This window comes from Echeneis naucrates, chromosome 18 (genome assembly GCF_900963305.1).
Source record: "Echeneis naucrates chromosome 18, fEcheNa1.1, whole genome shotgun sequence".
Lineage (NCBI taxonomy): Eukaryota > Metazoa > Chordata > Actinopteri > Carangiformes > Echeneidae > Echeneis > Echeneis naucrates.
Genome location: NC_042528.1, coordinates 12,334,973 through 12,356,351, shown reverse-complemented (window position 1 = coordinate 12,356,351; position 21,379 = coordinate 12,334,973). Strand labels below are relative to the sequence as shown.

The 21,379-nt window shown below is 41.1% G+C and overlaps 1 protein-coding gene across 1 annotated transcript in view; it reads left to right on the top strand.

Moving 5' to 3' along the window:
• The window catches only part of afap1 (actin filament associated protein 1), a 54,476-nt gene that overhangs the window by 14,634 nt on the left and 18,463 nt on the right, over positions 1–21,379 (top strand). Inside the window, exons 2-6 of the mRNA XM_029526666.1 lie at positions 989–1,117; positions 1,798–1,880; positions 18,630–18,738; positions 18,855–19,066; positions 19,152–19,331. Coding sequence (XP_029382526.1) covers positions 989–1,117; positions 1,798–1,880; positions 18,630–18,738; positions 18,855–19,066; positions 19,152–19,331 — 713 coding nt within the window. The remainder of the gene's footprint in view (positions 1–988; positions 1,118–1,797; positions 1,881–18,629; positions 18,739–18,854; positions 19,067–19,151; positions 19,332–21,379) is intronic.

Here is a 21,379-nt window from a genome sequence, read left to right as displayed (position 1 = left end):
AATTCTTTCTCTGATTGTTACAATTGTATCGGTAAAAAAGCCCATAAAATCATTGCTGTTGAGAGCTGAGGGTTCAATTGTGCTATGACCCTGTCAGTGCTGAAGAGAAACCTGGGGTTGTTCTTGATGAGCTTCTAGCACCACTGAGAGTTTTTTTTTTTTTAAGTTAAGTTTTTAAGCTTTCTTTCAAGGCTCAGTGAAACTTTGAGTTACTGGAACACCAATTTATTTCTAATTTCCGTGACTGCTTTTAGGTACGAATGAGAATTATACCACGGAGCCAGCCTCCTCTGTTTTATTACTTTCTTTTTGAGAGGGCAGCAACATTTGAACACAGTGTAGCTAATCACAAGGTCATCAACCTTTGTGTGGGGAAAAAGCATCACTTGAATTTAGACAAGACATTGCTGCAAATGATTGAATGTTCTCTTTAAATTTAGCCACAGCATCTTTAGATAAACACCTTCTATAGCTGAATTTATTCCTCAGTGCTGTGCAGTCAATTAAAGTAAACTCAAATGCAATGAGGTAATGGTTCGGTCAAAAGAGAGTTTTGAGGAAAGAATGTTAACTTGTCAATTTCAATGCCTTATGTTACAACAAGATCAAGGATATGATTGAAGCAGTGCGTTGGTTCATTCACATGCTGTGAAAAGCTAATTGAGTCTAGTAAGGAAAGAAACACAGAACTAAGGCACTTAAGATCACTTTCTACATCTACATGAATATTGAAGTCTCCCAGTATCGTGATTTCATCTGTACTAAGTACTAACTCTGATATAAACTCAGAAAAGTCTGATATAGTGTAACTAACAGAATTGGTAAAAATGGGTAAGAAGTAGTGACAGTTTTTCTGTACAATGCGTGATTGTTACCTGCATTTACCTATATGAGACAAAACCGTCTGACCTATTCACAACCTGTCTGATCATCTAGCTGCTCTTGCCCCTTGCATACTTGAATATTCATGACTGTGTTTGTTCTACAGCTATGGAGGAGCTGGTGTGTGAGCTTCGTCTATTCCTGGACCTGCTGGACAGGGAGTACCTGAGCGCCGGAGTCCGGGAGAAGAAGATGCACCTCTCCAACATCCTCCACAGAGTCCTCTCTGACAAAGGTGAGATTACAGTTTGAGCTGAAAAGCTGGAAGGAAAATGTAAGTAGAGGGAGGCCTCTGCCATTAGAGAGGAAAAGAAAAAAAAAATGAATTGGTTGTGACTGAACTCTTGAGGAAATCTGCCAAAAAAAGTAAATATCACATAGAGAGATCACACAGGAGAGAGCAGCAAGCCACAAGACAATCTATCAAAGTTAGATATTGATATTATCATCAAGACTGCCCCACAGAATTCTATTGAAAAATAAAAGCATCCTTTTTGTTTTTGTCCTTTTACTTGCAAAGGTCTGGAATTCATTCACGGGTGTCTGCAAAGGTTCTCAAATTCTTGGCGCTGTCTTACTGTAACAGTCCTACAAATCTTCTCAGACTACTTCCCTGATTAATTAGTACAATATAATGTCCACTAGCTAAATTACCTCACAAAGATAAAAACTAAAGTTTGATATGGAAACTATGGAAACTTAGGAAACTAATTTGGTTTACATTGGACACAAAAAATTCAAGAGATAAGTTTAAGAAAATTTAGTAGCAATGGAGTTGGAATTAGTCTTTTTGGGGTTAGAAGGATGCATTTGTTTATGAAATATAGCCCACAATGTATTTCAATGCAGAAAGGTAAATATGAATATGTATAGAAAACAAATTTCCCTGATTTTCTGTCACCTTCTCCTCCCCAGAACCTTCATTCAAGTCAGATATTCATAGTGGACTACCGGCTCCACCTCAGATGCCCCTCCCTGAGATTCCTCATCCCTGGCTGGTAAGACAATTGATCGATCATTTACCTTATTAGGAACTATCCTTATCTTCCATATGCAAATATATACTTTCCTTTAAAGGGCCAAAGCTAGAAAAGTGGTCTCAAACTTTTGGCAGTGAACGCTGACAAGACCTACAGCAAGAGACAGTTTAGAAAAAAATTGTGGTTGACAAACTTGTTGTTGTCACTTACAGGTGATATGGCTCTGGATGTGTTTTGTTTTGTTTTTTTTTTTTTTTTTTTGTATAATACATTCACATAGCTTTGCAGACTCTTAAGAGAATCTGTGTCACAACTCAGTATTGATTTCAATAAAAAAATCATCAAAGAATATGTTGAAATAACATTTTTTATGTGTGGGGGTCTGTTTTTGTGCACGTAAGCAAGTGATAAGGGGGGTTAAATGACGATTGTACATGTGTAAAGAGACCCAGCATGAAGAATAAAATGCAAGTGTTTGAGACGCTGGTGTGCACGCAGATGCTTTTGATGGAAAGCAGGTGGTTAAGATGGCTTGCAAAGCCCTCACAACATATCAATGCCACAATGCCTTGTTTTACATTTTTACACACACACACCCTCAGGCACAAGGCCTTACAGTGCAGTTTGTAATTAGAACCAGGTGACAGCCTCAGCTTCCTTCACTGACCCCAATGTGTCTAGAAATCACAACCCAAGTTTTCTCAGAAAACTAGATGGGAGGAAGACTGAGCAGGTCTCCAGCCTTTTCTTGCAGTCTAACCAGCTTTTGAGATGTTTAAAACCAAAATGCAACAGCTGTAAGCCCAGCCCTGTTAGTTAGCTGGAAACTATTTAACCCTTCTACACCAAAGAGTCCTACTGTCCACCTGGAGTTTTTGCTTATTTTAACCATAAACATGCCAGAAAATGTCACTAAGTGCTTTTGCTAATTTTTCCAAAACACTTAGAACCTTCGATATACGACATATACGATATATGCCGGAATAATCTATTAACATTTAACAACGAAGGAGCGGATCTGGCAATTTCCAGCAACAGTACGAGTGGAATTACTGTAATGAAGAACTGGGAGAAACAGGGATTTTGGAGAAGCATGGTTATCAATATCAGTTGTCAGTCAGTGCATGCATGGGGGAAGAAGAGCGAGAGAGGGAGGTGCTCAGTCATTCCCCCAGAAGTCTGGGCCTATAGCAGCATAGCTAAAGACTAAATGAACTTTAACATTTTAACTATAAGCTCTGTCATACAGAAAGGTTTTCAGCTTGGTCCTGAAAATTGCTAAAGAGTCTGCCCCCTGTACCAATACTTGAAGGTGGTTCCATAGAAGAGGAGCCTGATAACTGAAAGATCTGCCTGCTGATTTATTCTTGGAGACTCCAGGAACCACAAGTAAACTTCTATCTGGAGAGCGGAGTGGTCTACTAGGACAGTAAGGAACTATGAGCTCTCTGAGATATGATGGAGCTTGGCCATTAAGAGCTATATACGTTAACAGAAGGATTTTAAATTCTATTCTGAATTTTTCCAGCAGCCAATGAAGAGCAGCTAACACTAGTTCCTGTTAATACCCACACAGCAGCATTCTGAATCAACTGAAGGCCTTTCAGATATTTGTTTGGACATCCAGATAGTAATGAGTTACAGTAGTCAACCCTATAGGGAACAAATGTATGGACTAGTTTTTCTGCATCCTCTTGAGAGAGGATGTTTCTGATTTTCTTTTCTACCAGTTTGCTGTCTCTCTGCTCTGAAATTACCATTAATCACATTTCCACATTGACCGCTGAATAAGTTGACAATCTCCCTCCAGTTAACAGGCTAGAGAGTAGAAGAAATGAAAACATGGTCCAGTGCAGAGGAGACCCCCCATGTTGTGCCAAGTTTTAATGGATCAAATGCAGTTGCAGAATATTTTAGAAAGTGCCACTTGTGAGTTCATTTTGCTGAATATGTACAATAAATAGAAAGGAGAGAGGTCTGTGAAAGAATGGGAGAGTACAGAGGAGGAAGAGATGGTCTTGGCCACGGTCTGTCTGTGACTCGTCAAGGCTCAGAGCTGAGCCAAACCTGTGTGCTCTGTAAGACTGAGAGCCTGTGGCTTTAGAAGCTACATCAGTACTCTGTCAACCCCAAAGACTGTGGCAGCCATTTTGATTACTCACGTTTAAATAAGGAATAAACTTTAGAGAAGCTTAGCAGATTTACAGTTGGTTATAATTGTTTAATTTAAAGGCTTGTCTGTCAACTATAAAGGGGTACCTCTGTGATGAGTTTACTCACAATGTGCAGTTGTTCGTTGCATTCTGTCATGGGCACCCTGCACCCTGGAGTTGTAGTCTCACCAGCTGACATTGGTTGCGGGCTGACAGATCACCAGTCAAGCATACAGCTGACATTGAGAATAAAAAGCAGTAAACATAAAGAGGACATGCAAGGTCTGAAAAGCTGAAATCAGGCAACTCCCCTACACAGCTCTATCTTTATTTTACATAGTTTTAATAGGTCTATGTAACTTTGAGCTTTTGAGCTTTTACACACTGCTGTGTAAGCAAAGCACTATTAGAAGTTGTGCTATGACCACATGGTAAAAATACTAACTGGAGTAGTGGTTAAATCAACTTTTAGTATAATGGCTTCTTTGAGTAAGAAACAACCTGATAGGATAGAAAGGCACAATGGTTGTCCATATTTGATTGGGACTAGCCCTTCAGCCCAGAAGCACTAATCATTTACTGATATGTCATCTATATCTGCTGACTATATAACAGAAGATAACAGAATATTTGTTCATCAAGATACTATTGGGACGCAAATTGGATTATGATTCCTCACAAAAAGCACATTCCTGGTTTTGTTGCCTAGTTGTAATCCACCTCTATCATTTGGAAGTTACCTACAGCTTGCATGTCCCAAACCCTTTCCTTAACTTTAGCTTTACATGTCTTCAACTGAAAATTTGATGATTTATGTTATTACTTTGTTTTTGTCCACATAATGAAGACACATTCTTATGTATAGATGTAGGTCCTTAAAACACAAATAACACCTAGACCACACACACAGTGTCACCAGAGACCCACCAGGATATCCCCAATCAGATATGCAGCCATTGGGTTTCAATTGTTCATAAAGCTGAAACCAGTCTGCTTTGAGCTACCCTATTGCTTTTACATTAATTGTGTGTGTGTGTGTGTGTGTGAGAGATAAAGATTTTTCTAAAAACTAAAAGAACTAAGCATAACTATTTTAAAACACACCTAGTATAACCACAGTTTTTCATACAGTTATAATATATAGGAATCTGTCTTTGAAGTTCACTGTAAAGAGTTCAACATAAAAAAGGTTTCAGTTTAAACTTGATTTTTAGGCTGAGATATACCTTTAAAACCAGGCTTAAGCACAAGGTATAGCCCTTTTATCAACTAAATCACAGTTTCTGTGAATTGAATACCAGATTGACTGGATTTTGATCATATTTCAATTAATTACTGTAGTGTACTGTAGTGTACATTACTGTATGTAAATGCATGTATTTGCCACACAGACTTTAGAGCATGATAAATTATTGCCTTTGAATTACTAGTTTGACGATTTTAATGATACAAACCAGAAAAATTGAGCAAATCATAACATTTTAGGCTGGGATGAGGAAATATTTGGCAAATTGTTTCAGCGCTAATGCTAATGCTAATGCAACATAACAGTTTAATTCAGTATGTCAGTAACATCATCAGTTGCATCCTGAGGGCTGTGTGAGCTTGACTTTGAGCAGAATGTGGACCAGTCCTCTTATTGAGTCACAAATGATTTCCATCTGTGTTGATGTTGGAGAGCAATGCCAACCCCCTCACCTCCTCTGTTGCCCCTTTCCTCGTCTTCCCCCACTTTGTATTCCCCCAAAACAGGCATTCCCTCGTTCCAAAAGCTAACATCTAACACAACCATAGACTTGTGTTGCATCACTGAAAATTCACAGCATGGGTCACCTTTGTCTGCTTTCAGTTTTTCTCTTCCAGCTCAGAAGTGTATGGAAATGCTCATGTGGACATGCTGTGTACACACAAGCCATGTTGTGCTATTCTTCTCAGTCTGGCTCCCATTTGGAATTCATTTCCTCCCTTTCTCATTTTGAAAGGGAGGAAATACTTTGTAAGTACTTTGTACTTTAAAAAAATACACACGTTTTTGCAAAAATACAGCTAAAACTGTATACAGTTTTCAAATTTACTTATCTATTCCCTTATCTACTTTTAGGTTGGAAAGTATAGTTGATTCACCATTAAATCAGTGCCATCTGTATAGCTTTAGACCAACAGTTTTGTATCTGAAATATATCCAGGCCCATGGGATCTTTTCAAACGAAAAATTTCCAGCCTGAAGGGGAAACACATTGTTGTAAATAAATGTCTGTACTCTTGTTTCCAGTTATGAATTATATGTGTTGCAAGAAATCTATTGTGATCAAAGAATTTGAGCTGAATCAGTCCTGCTGTCGTGTGTCTTTAGAAATTATTTGCCGCTGGGGAATTTGTCATAGTGTGTGCTTTGGTCTCCATCTGAATAATTTTTTAGATTTGACTCAGCAGGGTTCCTGTACTTGGCAGTTTGGTCAACCACAGCATAGCAATAACATCAGCAGCATTGTGCCATTGACTTGGTTGATATGGTTTAACAGATAATATTGAAAGGCGTCACACTTAACCAAACAAGTAACAGTTGGACAGCTGAGACTTAATCAGTAGTTGCAGTAATGGGGACACATGGTTAATGCTGCAGGACAGAACTGGTGCTGCCCAATTTCACTGACACTCTTTGGAAAAGTCCCCGTTGAAAATCATGGAAAACCTATTTCACAACTTTTTTGGAAGGCTTTCTACCTTGCTAGGGCATTTTTCCTGACATGTGATGTGATCAAAGTGACTAATAACACACTTAAGGAAATTCTAAGCTATTTCTGTCATTGCCATATTCTGCCCACCACTGCATCATTTAATTAGAAATGTCCATTCATTCCTTCTGTTTATGAATCATCATTGACCATGCAATGACCATGATGTAACATGAATACTTAAGGTTTGGGGAAAAAAAAAAAAAAAAAAAAAAGTTATGAATAGAACTATGGTTCTATGAATCCCGAATGACCACCAGAGGCGGTGCTTTCAGCACTGGATATTCCCCTTCACGCATGCGCCGTTCGAGTATGTATACCAACAATGTCACCTGTGACCTCTAGGTGACTTGGAGGCGACCATATCTTCTGGTGTCACCTGAGGATCGTTTCCTACAGAATCTTCTCACGAGTACACAAGGAGATATGCCCGATATGCATGGGAGATGACGTCGACAATCCAGTGGGACAAGCGCTGTTTGGAGACAGCGCAACCCCTGTTAGGGCCAACATAATAGAGAAAAAGCTGGTCAGATCTCCTAATGCATGTGGTGGCTGCAATGTAAGCGCTCAGGGCCCACACTGGGCACAATAGTTCAGGTTTGTCCCCTCCATCTCCTGGAGGAGGGTTGTACTGCGCAAGCCGAATAGGCTGGTTGAGGTGAGTGCGGGACAGCACCTTTGAAAGGAATGTTGTGTTCACCCACAGAGTGACCCCTGAGCCATCTAAATTCCACCTTAAGCATGAGTCACTGACTGACAAGGCGTGCAGCTCACTGACACGCTTTGCAGAGGAAATGGCCAGGAGCTTGTGCCAAGGGCTCAATTGGTGGCCTGCGTAGTGCAGCCAGCTCTAGTGGATGATCCCATGGTGGAGTTTGTGACCCTTGGAGGATTCAATCTCGGAGCCCCCTTCAAGAAGAGGGACACCAGACTGTGGCTCCCTACTGTGCTGTTGTCAACCCTTACATGTCGACAGGATATTGCTTCCACGTACACTTAGCGTTGAAGGACACCGACCCTCATCCAGGAGGAACTGGAGGAAGTCAAGGACAGTTGGCACAGAGCAACACACAGGGTTCTCATCACGACTCGTACACCAGTGGGAAAACAGTCTCCAGCTATTCTCATACGAAGATTAGTGGACAGGGCTCTTTCGTTCATTATGGTGTGGTGTGACAAGCTTAATAGCGGCTCTGGCCCTCCAGAGACGTCATGGATCGGGGTGCCAGATTTGCCCTGCCAGTTGGGACAGGAGATCCCTTTGTCGGGAAGGCGTCACAGCGCATGCTTGCCCCTTAGGTGTGGAAGGAAGTGCTTGAGAATTAGGTGAACTGCCCGCAGCTCCAACACATTGATGTGTGCACCTCAGTCTCCCATGGGCTGCCCTGCTCTGCTACACTGCACCCCATCCTGAGGGGCAGGCATCTATGGTGAGAATCTCCCTGCAAGACAGAACGCAGCCCATAGGGACACCCCTGAGCATGTAGGCCCTGTCCCTCCACAGGGTCAAGGCGAGGACAGCCTGCCGTGATACCCTGAGCTTCCTGCACCTCAAGCCCGGGGGAACCACAGCTGAAATAGACGTTAGTTTGCCCAAGAGGCAAAGGAATGTAACATAGGTCCCCTGGTGGCCCGCCTGGAATAGGGTAAGAAGGGGCAGGATGTCCCCCCCACCAGGTCAACGGTCTGGCTGTCATTGTGACACTGTTCAGTGTCTCCCCCATTGAAAGATCTGGTCTGTAATGGCACCAGGCAACTCTTCCCCAAATTCACCCTGAGTACGAGGCGGGCCATGTGGGACAGGAGACGCGCTGCATCCTGGAATGCCTAGGCCGAGACGGCGCACAGATAAGCCAGTCGTCCAAGTACGGAAGGATTTTCATGCCCTGAGACTGGAGGGGCACAAGTGCTGTGGCCACACACCTCGGGAACAGCAGCAGCACCCTGAACTCCCAGTGGTGGCCTTGATAGGCAAAGCAAAGGAGCTGCCGATGTTGTTGAGCGATGGGGACATGGAAGTAAGCGTCCTTGAGGTCGATGGACGTGAACCATTCTCCATGTGCTACAGTTCGAAGGGCATCTGTTGTGTTCAGCATGTGGAAGGGTGTGACCTTCATAAATGTTGAGTTGTTTAGTTTAGAGGTCTCATATCGGGCGAAAGCCACCAGTCTTTTTTGTCACAAGGAAATAGGTTGAGTAGAACCCTTTGGGTTCCACAGCCTCGATGGCGCCTTTGGCCGGGAGGGCCATAACTCCTGGTCCAGTGCCAGAGCCTTCGCCGTGTCGCTGATGGAGGTCATTCTGACTCGGCCGGATGTGGGGAGCTGGCGGTGGAATTGAAGTTTGTACCCGTGGGTCAAGGTGGCAACCACCCACGGGTCTGAAGCATGAGCAGCCCACTGCGGGAGCTGCTGATGCGAGAAATACCTGACTGCCGGCCCCAAGGCCTCAGTGTCTGCCCCCCTGGCCCCTAGGAGCCCTAGAGGGGACAGAAGCAGAGTCTGGGGCACAAAGTTGTCTGGAGGGCAGGTGGGTGGACTCTCGAAACTCCCTGACCGGTCTGCCAGGCCAAATAGCTCCCCCGGTTCCACAGGGAGGCTGCGCAGGGTTCTTCCAGCTGCCTCTGTCAAGTTTGAACGCCAAACCTGGCGACAAGCTTGAACCAGAATGGACATCATTCATCCAATCTCTCTGGACATAAGGCAGAACACCTCCGGTGAGACATTACACAAGGTGTCGGAATCAGCAGTCACATTGCCCTCCAGCAGTGAAGCTGAGAGGGCCAACATGAGATGTGACATGGAGTTCCCCATTTGACCAGCACTTTCTCCAGCCTGCTCAGACCCTGATCAGATGCTCGGGAACCCCCCTCCCTTGTCTCTTCCCCGTAATCATGAAAGTGGGTAGCTGAAGCCGCTAGGGAGAGCGTATCCTCCTCAGGTATAAGCACTGGCATTGGAGGAGAGGGTGCTACCTTGACTTCCAAGGCAGCGTCAGGCTGGCGAGCTGCAAACATGGACCTCATATGGGCCAACTCAGCACACAGCTGCTCCACTTTACACGAAAGGCTCCGCCTTCTTCCTGGGGGGTGTGGCTGCCGCCGCCACTGCTCGACACTTGGAGCGTCTCAAACAGTCTGGAGGTGGCTGGCCTGATTGGGGAGGTCATGCCCATGTTCTGGATGTTCCACTTCTGCCAGTCTTGCAGCCCTCACCGCCTGAGGTCAGTAGCTGGAGTTCATGCAGGGATTGTTGGAAAGTGCATCCTGCAGGTGCTGAAGGGAGGAAGCGCATATGCTTCCTATACCAGCAGAAGCCCAAACACAAAAATTAATCAGCAGCACAAGCTGATACAAAAAGAAAAGAAGCCACTGTAGCCCCTACCCAATCAGGATTCTCAAGTTTAATTAACAGATTAACTTAACTAATCGGAGCGCTGATGCTACAATTAACATGCATGACAGGGAATATTCAGAGCTTAAAGCACCACCTCTGGCGGTCAGCAGGGATGAAACAGCACTTCAGTGCAAAATGTGACTGGGTTCTATGACTGTTCCACAAGGGAGGGCTTACATTACCAGGCCTATCCTAGCCTCTCTCCATTAGCCCTCAATCCTTTTTAGGATTAATCATTATCTAAAGACAAGCTTTATATATATATATATATATATATATATATATATATATATATATATATAATTGTATCCTTGGCTGTTTAAACCTTTGAATATTTTCCATGTTGAACCTGTTGCCAGTGGATGTCTATCAAAGGGCATTTGGGGCTGCCTGGATTTATATGGCCAATGTTCATTTCAAGCAACGGAAAGACTCTGGTGTAACTCTGGGTCATGAGGATCACAGAATCTGTGTGATTTTTCAAGCAACAAGTATTGTAAGCAAACATTATCCCAAACATGTCTTTGCTGTAGTGGCTTAGTTTGCTTGCTGGATTAACCCCCTCCACTAAAAGACCAGGATGAGGATTTACTCCTATTTGTACAGTTGTGGTCAAAAGTTTACATACACTTGTAAAGAACATAATATCATGGCTCTCTTGAGTTTCCTGTTATTTCTACAACTTTGATTTTTCTCTGATAGAGTGATTGGAACAGATACTTCTTTGTCACTGTATATGTGTACCTTCACTGTAAGGAGCATTTTCTATGGGTTACAATAGTGGAACATGTATTAATAACTAAAATGAAAGCTAATTGCTACCCTTTGGTTCATGATAAAATCAGCATGTTTCTACTTACAATTTTATGCTACTTTCAAATTCCTGCCTGTAACTGAACATGTTAAATGTAAGTGTGTGTGTGTGTGTGTGTTGTGTTTATGTTGTTGTACAGCATATGCTTAAACTAGTTACATTCCTGACATGGACCTCCTCTGTAGCTCAGGGAAAATAGGCCTACTCCACCCTTCTTTTCCAAAGCCGTGGACAACCAGCTCTTGCCGGCTTCCACCGGCCCACATTTGCACCTCATTGTGAGGTGAGAAGAGAAATGTAGGAAACACCCAACCAATTTCACTCTCCAGTTTGTTTTTTCACCTCAGCCAAATAGCTGGTATGTCTGCCAGTAACGGCACTCTGATGAATGCACCTGTTCAGCAAAATATATACTTATCGGCCAACGGGAGGAAAGGGAAGTCAAAAAGTTGTGAGAAAGGCTTTCTTTTGTCTGCAGTAACACTAGCCTGGGCGGTGCATGTATAAACAGAGGTGGAACACTAATATGTTTATTGCGGCGCTTGGCAGATCCTAAACTTGGCACAGTCCTTCGGCTCTGTAGAAGAGATTTAGTATCACACTCTAGTATGTTACTTTGTAGTCTTGTTTCTTCTCACAGTGGATTTCTGTATTTGAATGCAGAGAAATATTTCTGCGTGTGTTTAAATGGGGGGCACTTATGAAAAACGTGTTTGTTGGCTAATCAGCTGACACACAAGGAGGCTTTCAGCATTGGTGCAGAAGAGCTACCACTGTAACAACCACTTAAATGAATGCTTTGGTTTGTTATCACAACATTCCAACAGATTACACAGATTCATACTTACTAAATGTTGATGTTTATGAACAGATAATGTAAGAAACATACAGTTTACTTAGACTCTGTTCCAAATATAAAGCTTGTTTCCACCAAATTGAGCTGTTCTCAGCATATATAGTGTAAAAATGGATAAGCCCTTTTCATAAAAGCCTTTTGACAAATTTTCCACTGCCAACAACTCTCTGTTCAGACTAACTCACAGCTGTGTCATGCATAAAGACCCAGGCAAGCCACGTGTAATTGGCCTATGGTCCAACTTTACAATGAGACAAATTTGACAAAGAATTTATAATTGGTTCAAAAATAGGTTATGACACAGTTGTTGTACATTGATACAGGCCCATTTTTGCAAGACCAGATTAATGCCCATTGATCAGAAATTTTACCAACGAGTTACTAAAATTTAGAACTGATAGAAGGAGCTTTATCACAAAATATTGAACATTTGTTATGATGTTAAATGATAAGTGATTAATGAATGGAAAGCTCAGTATACAACAGGCCAGAGATGCCAGAACAATGAAGTGGAGTTCAGTGAGTATGGGAAGGTTAACAACTGCGTTCTAGCTGGAGTACCAACCAGAAAAAACATGGCTGGTGACAATATGTCACAATCAACAGTTATTACCAAGGCAAGGGTAAATCTGGTCATCTGATGTGATAATTTGATACCAAATAAACTTTGACCATTAACATATTGAGTGTGGTTAATTGTCAAGCTACCAGGCTCAGTCAAACTGAGTACTCACCGTCACTTGGAGATATTATAGGCCCATTGTTTCAGGCAAAACCAAGACCTGTAGCTATTTAACTGTCCTCTCTCAACTTGTTGTCTCAGGGTTATCCTGGGACAAAGGCAGGATATACTGGGTCGACCTATATTATGGGTTAATGGCCCTCCTGCCTTTTGCTCTTGGTGCTTTCATCTTTGCCTGCAGTCTGGCTTCAATTTATAACTCATTGCTTTAGCTTGACTTCATGCTTAAGCTTCGAAGAATGCATGGGGGGGAAGGAGTTTGTGTGTGGATATCTGTCCACATTTTGTCCCATCTGTCCTTGCTGTATAGCTACAGTTTTGACAAGGCTCACACTCCCTCATCCTGCTTGATGAATTGGCATTTTTGGAGGTATTCTAATATAACAGCAACTGATTTAAAATATTTTGTCCGTCCTCGATATATCTGACAGAAAACTAGACTGAAAACACATGTGCTTGAATAAACATAAGTGGCAGTAGCTTGGAAATGTGATGAGCAGCTGGGACTAGCTGCAAAACTTTGTTAAAGAAAAGGGAAAAAGTTCACAGCCGTCCACCCTCCCCTAAATAACTACCGTTCATGTGACCTTAAACGAAACATTTAACTTGCAGTTGTACAAGGATGCGACCAGAGGCCTACAGTAGAAGATTGTGGTTTCACTGTGCGGCTCCCAGATGTGAATGTGTATAAATGTGAAACAGGGTGGTGCTGGACAAGAGCAGAGGCTTCAGCAAAACCCTCCTCAGGATAAATTCAGTTTAAGTACCCTTCGGCAATAATCCTTGCCTTTGGGGAATTGAAGGTCTGGACAATATTAGATTTTGAATAGCTGCATGTCCTTGTAACAGAAGTAGTTGCTGTGCAGTTACAGTCTGAATCAACATTTCACTGCATATACACAACATTTCTGTAAAGGTACCACATCTATGATGTGGTATGCCCAGGACATGTTTTATATTGAATTAGCCTGCTAACTGGCTAACTCTGCTCCATCCAGTCTGTGGTACTAAATGCTGTGTTAATCAACGTAGCATCTAGTTTGGCCGTCCAGAGTTTGAAGGTGGGCTGCAACTCCTGACTAGCACTGGAGCTTTCTGCCCCTGACTGTTTTTAGCCCTTGATGCAGAGCTTGCACCTTTTCTGAAATACCTCTTGCCAACCAGAATCAGTGGGTATATATCCTGCCTCCTGTGGCTTACACATTATACCTTAAAACAAAGAACTGAAAATATACTGGTACAATAAACAATTGAATACAAACACTAAAAGCTTGTATTCCAGAAAATAGATTGAGCAATTTTTACTGTAATGCCCAGGTCCCATGAGCTTTTGTCTTTGTTTGTAATGGAGACAAAACCAGTCATAAATTCAAGCTGTAGCTAATTAAGAACTCTGCTGCAAATAAAAAAAAAAAATAAATTTCCCAATATTGACCCAGGATTAAAAGTAAACTGATTTTAAATAGTATGAAATATAAGCATTAGTTGAATTTTACCAATAGTCCATTTATTCACATAGATACTGTTTAACTTCTCTTCAAAATACCAGATATTTGTCTGTGTTCGTGATTGAATTGGGTTAGGGTTCGGGTTAGGGTTAGGGTTTCATATTCTTTCAAGCCACAGGAGTTTTCCACCTGCCAGTCATCAACCAATGTCTATAATGGAAATGAACAAGCCGTTTTTTTTTTTTTTTTCCCCCAGGACCTTGTATTCCCAAAATAACATTTCTGACTTCTCTGACAAAGTCATTGGTTACAAGTCAAACAGGTTTCATTTTATAATATTCTCTGTAAAATATAATTGAAAAACCCATTGCAATTGGCATCAGATGGAAACATGTTATTCTTATACATTAGATTATTTGCTAAAAATGATGGTAAGTACAGTTTTCCCTTCCAAAATCCCAAGTTAAGGGAGAGTCTTTCCCGCGTCCACTCACTTTATCCATTCTGCACTGTAGCAGAAACATTTATTCAGGTCCAGTCCTCCTACGCAGGACAAAAATGGATGCTTGGCATGAAAGTTTGGATCTGAGTTTCAGGGCAGCCAGAGAAGCAGACAACCCTCTCGTTCCAAATATCCAAACCAAGGTCAAGACATTTAACATTTACCACCACGTAATTACACATTATGACTGTGGAATTCTGACATGTCTGATCTGCATCCAAGCACATGACTGTTTGTACTGCTCTGCTCATGGTTGCTGCAGGGTTTTCTCTAGAAATGTACTGAGCATTTGGACCATGACAGCACAGGAAAATTACCTTGAAACTCTTATAGTACTTTGAGTGTATGAGTTTTAATTTGAGGGTGAATTTTTCTTAACTTCCAAACATGATAAGACCTTTCCTTTCAAGGGACCAACAGTAGATGAAACGCATAGTAAAGGGCCAATTAAAGAATAAGCCAAACAGAATTTTAGGTCCTGGGCTGCTGGTCTATTTCTGAAAACACCATATTTTCAACAAAAAAAAATCTCAAATCATCTTTAAAACTTTATGGCTTGAGTTGACTAGCCTTAGAAGTGGTTTAGAAAACACATTCATACAGGAGTATGCTTGTTAGAATCATGATCATGATGACAAAAATAAACCCAGGATGAAGCTGAGTCTTTTGTGTCAGCACAAGATATAAAAGTCTGTGAGTTAGTGCCTACAGTTACAAAGCTTAAATTAAATTAAAACAAAAACTGAAAATCTTACCTCACAGCTTTTGACTGTGGCTTTTTTCTTCCTGTATTTTCAGAGTAGACTCAATCTGACTCGTGTGCTACAGCCAGCCTGTTATTTGATAAATGGAAATAAAGGGAACATTAGAATAATATTTGTAAGCATTGCTATATGCATTAAGCTATAACATTAGAGTTACGAGTAGATCCTAAGTCAACAGCTTGAATGTGTGATACTGTCCATGGTAACCCGATTATCATTGCTATTTGCTCTACCTGTCAATGGTCATAATTTTATAGCAGGTTGGTATACAAGGTCACTTCATAGCAAACCGAACCAGGGTCTGTATCCCCACCCCGCTTTCACTGGTGCAATTGGTGAGAGGTTAGAGTAGTTGATAGTGGTGCTGCTTGAGATAGTTGTCTTTGTGTTTGTGCCTCTTTGACACCATGCGGTTAGCCCAGGTGAGTTGGCCTGTGTTGGTGTGTTGGGTTTGTTTGAGTATAGGGCTGTTCAGGTGAGTTTAGTTGCTGAATCTGCTAGTGTAGCTTGTATTGTCTCCACCTCCTGCACCCTCTATACTTTCATGCCCCCTACCCAAACCAGGGTCTGTATCCCATCCCTACTTTTATCTCCACCTCTTCTATTTCTCCCACCTACTCGAACCATGGTCTGTATCCCCACCCCGCTTTCACTGGTGCAGTTGGTGAGAGGTTAGCGTAGTTGACAGTGGTGCTGTTCGAGATAGTTGTCTTTGTGTGAGGAGTGGTAATGGCTGGCATTAGGGGGTGACTCTAGTCTCCTGGAGGTGTTGTGGGCCTAACTAGACAAAACACAGACGAGAGGAGGTTCCCACCTGATGACCCCAAAGACATGATAGTTATCACCACTCACTGGCCTAGTTGGATATTATCTGTAGGGCGCACAGAGCAGGGTGAAAGTTTGTTGCTAGGAAGGTAATCACTGAGTCTGGTCTATTTTTTTGTCGCACAAGTTTCTTGTGTTTTCTCTAAAAAATCTCAATGTTCTTAAAAGGTTTTCTATTGAAAATGATTTGGATGCAAGATATGAAACTTCAGACTTCAGACTCAAGTCCAGTTTCACTTCCGTTCTTCAAACCTGATAGCTTTGTCGTGGCCAAGAGCATTTGTTCTTTTCAGTTCCCTGCCTTTCATTCCTTCTGTGTTTGTCTCCTGGGGATGTTTTTTCTTTTAGGGCTGGTTTAGGGAGGAGAGCGCTAGCAGTGCTGGATCTCAGTGGGCGCATATCCCTGCCAAGAAATGAGTCAATCGACCTGCTGTTTCCTCCAAAGGAGATGTGATAAGGTTTTTGCTTGAGGCTTGGCCCAGCACTTGATTTCCAGATGAAAGAGAGAAACAGAGAGGATGAAGGGGAAGGGGAGGAGAGGCAATGTATTGGCTAAGAGAACAGACAAAAGAGGGAAAAACAAGTAAACAAAGACAAAGAACAGTTTCAATGAGACTCAATTTTAAATAAAGTTCTCTCTCTTTATTGCAAGAAACATAAGAACAGGGAGAATAAATTACTACAGTCTTCAAATTCATTAGTTTGGGCAACAGCATATGGAAAATAAATATGTTGCAGTTATTTGATTTGGAAAAACAGCAGAAAAATACATATAAATTCATCAGACTGGTTCAGAAAATCCTTTGTCTCCACAGCCATCAGACTGTATAGCTGCTCAGTTAAAAGCAGTGGCTCATGGACTAGACTATATCCATACCCATACCTCTATCTCCGTCCATATGACTATCAATATATCATATCAATATCAATCCCTGTGTATCTATCTATTCAGGGTGCTTAAAAATGGCTTGTTAGTTTGTTTATTATTTTTTTTGCAGTATTCTTTTGTGTCCATTGACTGGTAATAAATAGTATCATAAGTAAGGTATCACATGTTGGGGTTGTAAATGGGGGGACAATGAACACTTGTTTTGTACATCAGTGAGGTCTGGTTTTGAGCTGAGCAAAAACGGTAATAAAAAAAGTTATTGCAGCCCATCTTCATAAAAATGTGTAACAAGTGTGCTAAGTTTAAATTCGGCAGTCTTGTGATTCTCCAATGAGCTTGTTTTGATAAAATTCAATAGCATCCTTTTATCAAAGCTGTCATAATTATGAAAAACTATTATTGACTGTTGCACTGTCGACTGTCATGGCACAGTGACACTTATTTTCTCCACTTTGAAGTTAGCCATTGAGGCTGTGTGTCAGGGAACACCCTTTTATAAATGTTCCACGTTGCTACAACAATGGACACTAACATCACTGCAGTGCCAGTGTCCGATGAGCTTCTTCTCTTTAAATCTGACCCATCAGTGGAAAATGTGTCTTCCTACAAGTGAATGAATCACAAACAAAACAACAGCAAGGTTTTCCAACTGTAAATAGAAGTATGTAGTCATCTTTCATGTCTGTTCTTATAATGTCTTTAAAAAAAATTATAAATTTTTAGGTTTTCTGGCATTGGACTGTAGTCTATGTAGGCCACAAAGTAAAAGAAATATTCATTCTATTAGTGCATGGTCTACTCCACTGATCACTTTTAAGCAATTATTTAAAAAGATCATTTTTGTCAATTATTATTTCTAACCATTATAGAACAGCTATTTGGATTCCCAGTGACATCAGGTGACGCAATGTCTCCCTGCAAACAAACCATATGAAAAACACAAACTACCCTCACCGCAATCCTGTTTCACAGCACACATTTTGCAATGTTACAATAGGAAAACGGGAAACATAAATAATAAAATGAATGTCTGAATGGTTTTCAGCTGCTTTAGTTTAAAGATGCAGCTTTGGTTCACGTTGCCAGTGCCTTGGGACATATGGACAGATTAAGTTAAATTGATCGTGTGGGTCAATTACCATGAGGTTGAGACCACAGCTTGAGGGCCTGAAAAAAAATACTGGTGTTATTTAAAATAACTTTTTTTTGTTGTTAAGAAAACTGCCTCAATGATAGATCCCCAAACTCACACATACCAATCATATAAATGGAAGATGCTATGATGGTTGAAAAACTAATTTGTGTATATTTTTAGATGCTACTGCCCTTTGATATTTGTTTGTCCTTTAACTAATATAACACATATGACAACTTGCTATTTGTAACCTTAATCAAACCTATTGGCTTTAGGATTTGTTCTTTTAAAAAAAAGTAAAAGTAGTTGCGTGACAGTCAGTGACAGCAATTGGTGTGTCTGCTAAAGTGATAATAATCATGGTTGTTCAGATTGCAGTTGACTTATAAGCGCTGAAATGAGTGAAGGTTATGTCTTCATTGAAAGCTGCTAAAATATCCTGTAATGATTCAGTAATTGTTAATCAACTTAACACTAATCAATGAAAATTTGTGTTCTCTTTATAGCCTCCAAACAATGTCCCCCCTCCACTGCCGAGTTCCTCTTTACCGGAGGGCTACTATGAGGAAGCTGTTCCTTTAAGCCCTGGAAAAGCTCCTGAATACATCACCTCTAGTGAGTGATAGGTTATTTACACAAAATTCAGCTTTTTTCTGCTTAAATCTCCCTGTTCATTTGCTTTGAATTGATAAGCATACAAACTGTATTTTGTATATGCACCCCACTTTTAGACTATGACTCGGATGCCATGAGCAGCTCGTATGAGTCATACGATGAGGAAGAGGAGGATGGTAAAGGCCAGAAAATGCATCATCAGTGGCCATCTGAAGAGGCATCAATGGATCTGGTGAAGGATGCCCGGATCTGTGCATTCCTGTTGCGCAAGAAACGCTTTGGCCAGTGGACCAAACTCCTCTGTGTCATAAAAGATAACAAACTTTTGGTAAGGGAGACATATTAACACGTGATGTGAAATCGCACAGAATCACATTTCTCAGGCGTAACCTTCCCATTCTCTCTTCTTTCAGTGTTACAAGTCCTCCAAAGATCACACCCCCCAAATGGAGCTCACCCTGTCTGGCTGTAGCATTACTCACATCCCCAAAGATGGCAAGAAGAAGAAGCATGAACTGAAGATCGCCCACCAGGGGGCAGATGCTTTGGTATTGGCTGTGCAGAGCAAAGAACAAGCTGAGGAATGGTTGAAGGTAAAAAAAATGACCTGCAGAAACACTGGTTTGCTGTATATTTCTATGTTTTTATCAATTTTATTGCTCTGAACTAAATATAACAGTGCTCAAATATTTCATCAAGACAATTCACTCCTTGGTCTTTTGTGGGCCTTTCTGCCTTACCACTTCATCTTCATCTGCAAATAGTTGTTTCAGTTGCTCAACGGATGCTGGCGAAGACCATGCAATTGCCAAAAGCTACCAAAAGTTACCAAAAGCTCTGGAGAAAATAGTTGGCTTTGTCAAGTGGTCAATGAAAAATCAATTCAACCCATGAAAGACAAAGTGTGTTGTCACTTTAAATTGTTTCACACAGGTAATATTGCAATGATTAGATAATAATAATACATATATAAGTATAACATCCATCCATCGACTATCTACAATATAGTGCCTGTCCGTTCAGGGTCACAGGTGAGCTACAACCAATTGCAGCACACATAGGACTAGAGTGTTGTGTGCCCTGTATGCCAGGGCTGACATATACATGAAAACAATGAGCTGGTTATTACTGAGAAATATAGTGACAGTAATGTATGTGATGATGTGATGTTATAGAGTAAATTAGGTCAGGCTATTCATATATATATATATATATATATATATATATATATATATATATAGTAATGTAGTATGAGGGAAGATACTGATGTCTGCCTGTCCTGCACTTTCTCCTCATCTTCTTTATGCTCTCAGAGCTTTCCCTCTGACAAAACAAATCCATCCTCTCAAGAGACAAACAGGCCACTTTTGTTAGCCTTGTGCTAGCACCTCAGGCCTCTTTCTATTTCAATTGCAGAAGGAAGGATAGGCCTCATCTGGTCTTTGGAAAATGGCATTATAGGACACCCCCTTCCTTGCCTTTTTCCTCACCTCTGCTCTCCTCTCTCTTAAGAAAATCCTGGAATGTTTGTCCTGAACTAGGTATTGTGTGCTGTTTTTAAAATTCCTCCTGGCTCATTTGTGCAGTGGTATTTTTGTAATGATTCATACCTCCAGCTCTTGCCAACTTTTTTTCTCCTAGCTCCAGTTTTACCAACATGCTTTTGGAGATGGTGCCATGTGTTTTTTTATTTTTTATTTATTTATTTATTTATTTATTTATTTATTTATTTATTTTCAATTTCATTCTCACCAAAGGTCTTGTTTAAGGATGAAGTGCAGGGCGATTTTTGTGTTGAAGACCACTGATTGAAAATACAGACTTAGTATGTGCAGCCTTTACTGTTGTTTCTTAGAGATTTCATCTATTTAGTGCCTACAGCTGTCAGGAAACAAACATCAAAACAATTTGTATTTTTCTTCACAATCTAATTTCTCTTTCCGAACTGTAATTAGCCATTGTTTATTGATTGGCCGGAGCAGGTACGGTCGTCTGTGATGTGTGGGTCTGAGTTGAGGTATCTGTATGCATTTGCAACCAGACCCCTGAAAATACACAAACCTCTGTAACACCCAAACAATGGTAATGATTGCAGTTTTGCTTTGAGTGTAATATGAGTCATATGTTTGCAAATTGAAAACATATTGAACTGATAATGTTACAGCAATGTGGTTTTTTTCACCCTCCCAATCAATCATGTTTTTGTTTGCTCAATCAATGCTGATGTAGTTCGTCACTCTGCCACACTCCACAGTCCTCTGCAAAACACTTCTGGTCTTTAAGTCAATGTGCTTTGTTTGTGTCATTAGCAGCAAAGAGACACAGGATGCCTCCAACCTCAGGGTTTGATGTTCGTGTTAAACAAGAAAGATGACCATGGCTTTGTGTGTTTGTTTCAATGTATCGCTAGGAGCACTGGGTGTTCATTTTTTGTTTCCTGACTGCTTTTCCTCCAGCAGCCATTCTTGAATTTCATTTGCCAGATCTAGATAATGGAAATATGATTTTTACAGTGTTTCCCACCCTTGTTAAATCAGCTGGAAAAATGAAAGGAAAAGAATAAAATGAAGTAGAACGGAGGCTGAAGAGAAATCTAGGAGAGTACCTGAGAGGTTCCAAAGCCCACTAGTTACAGTAATGA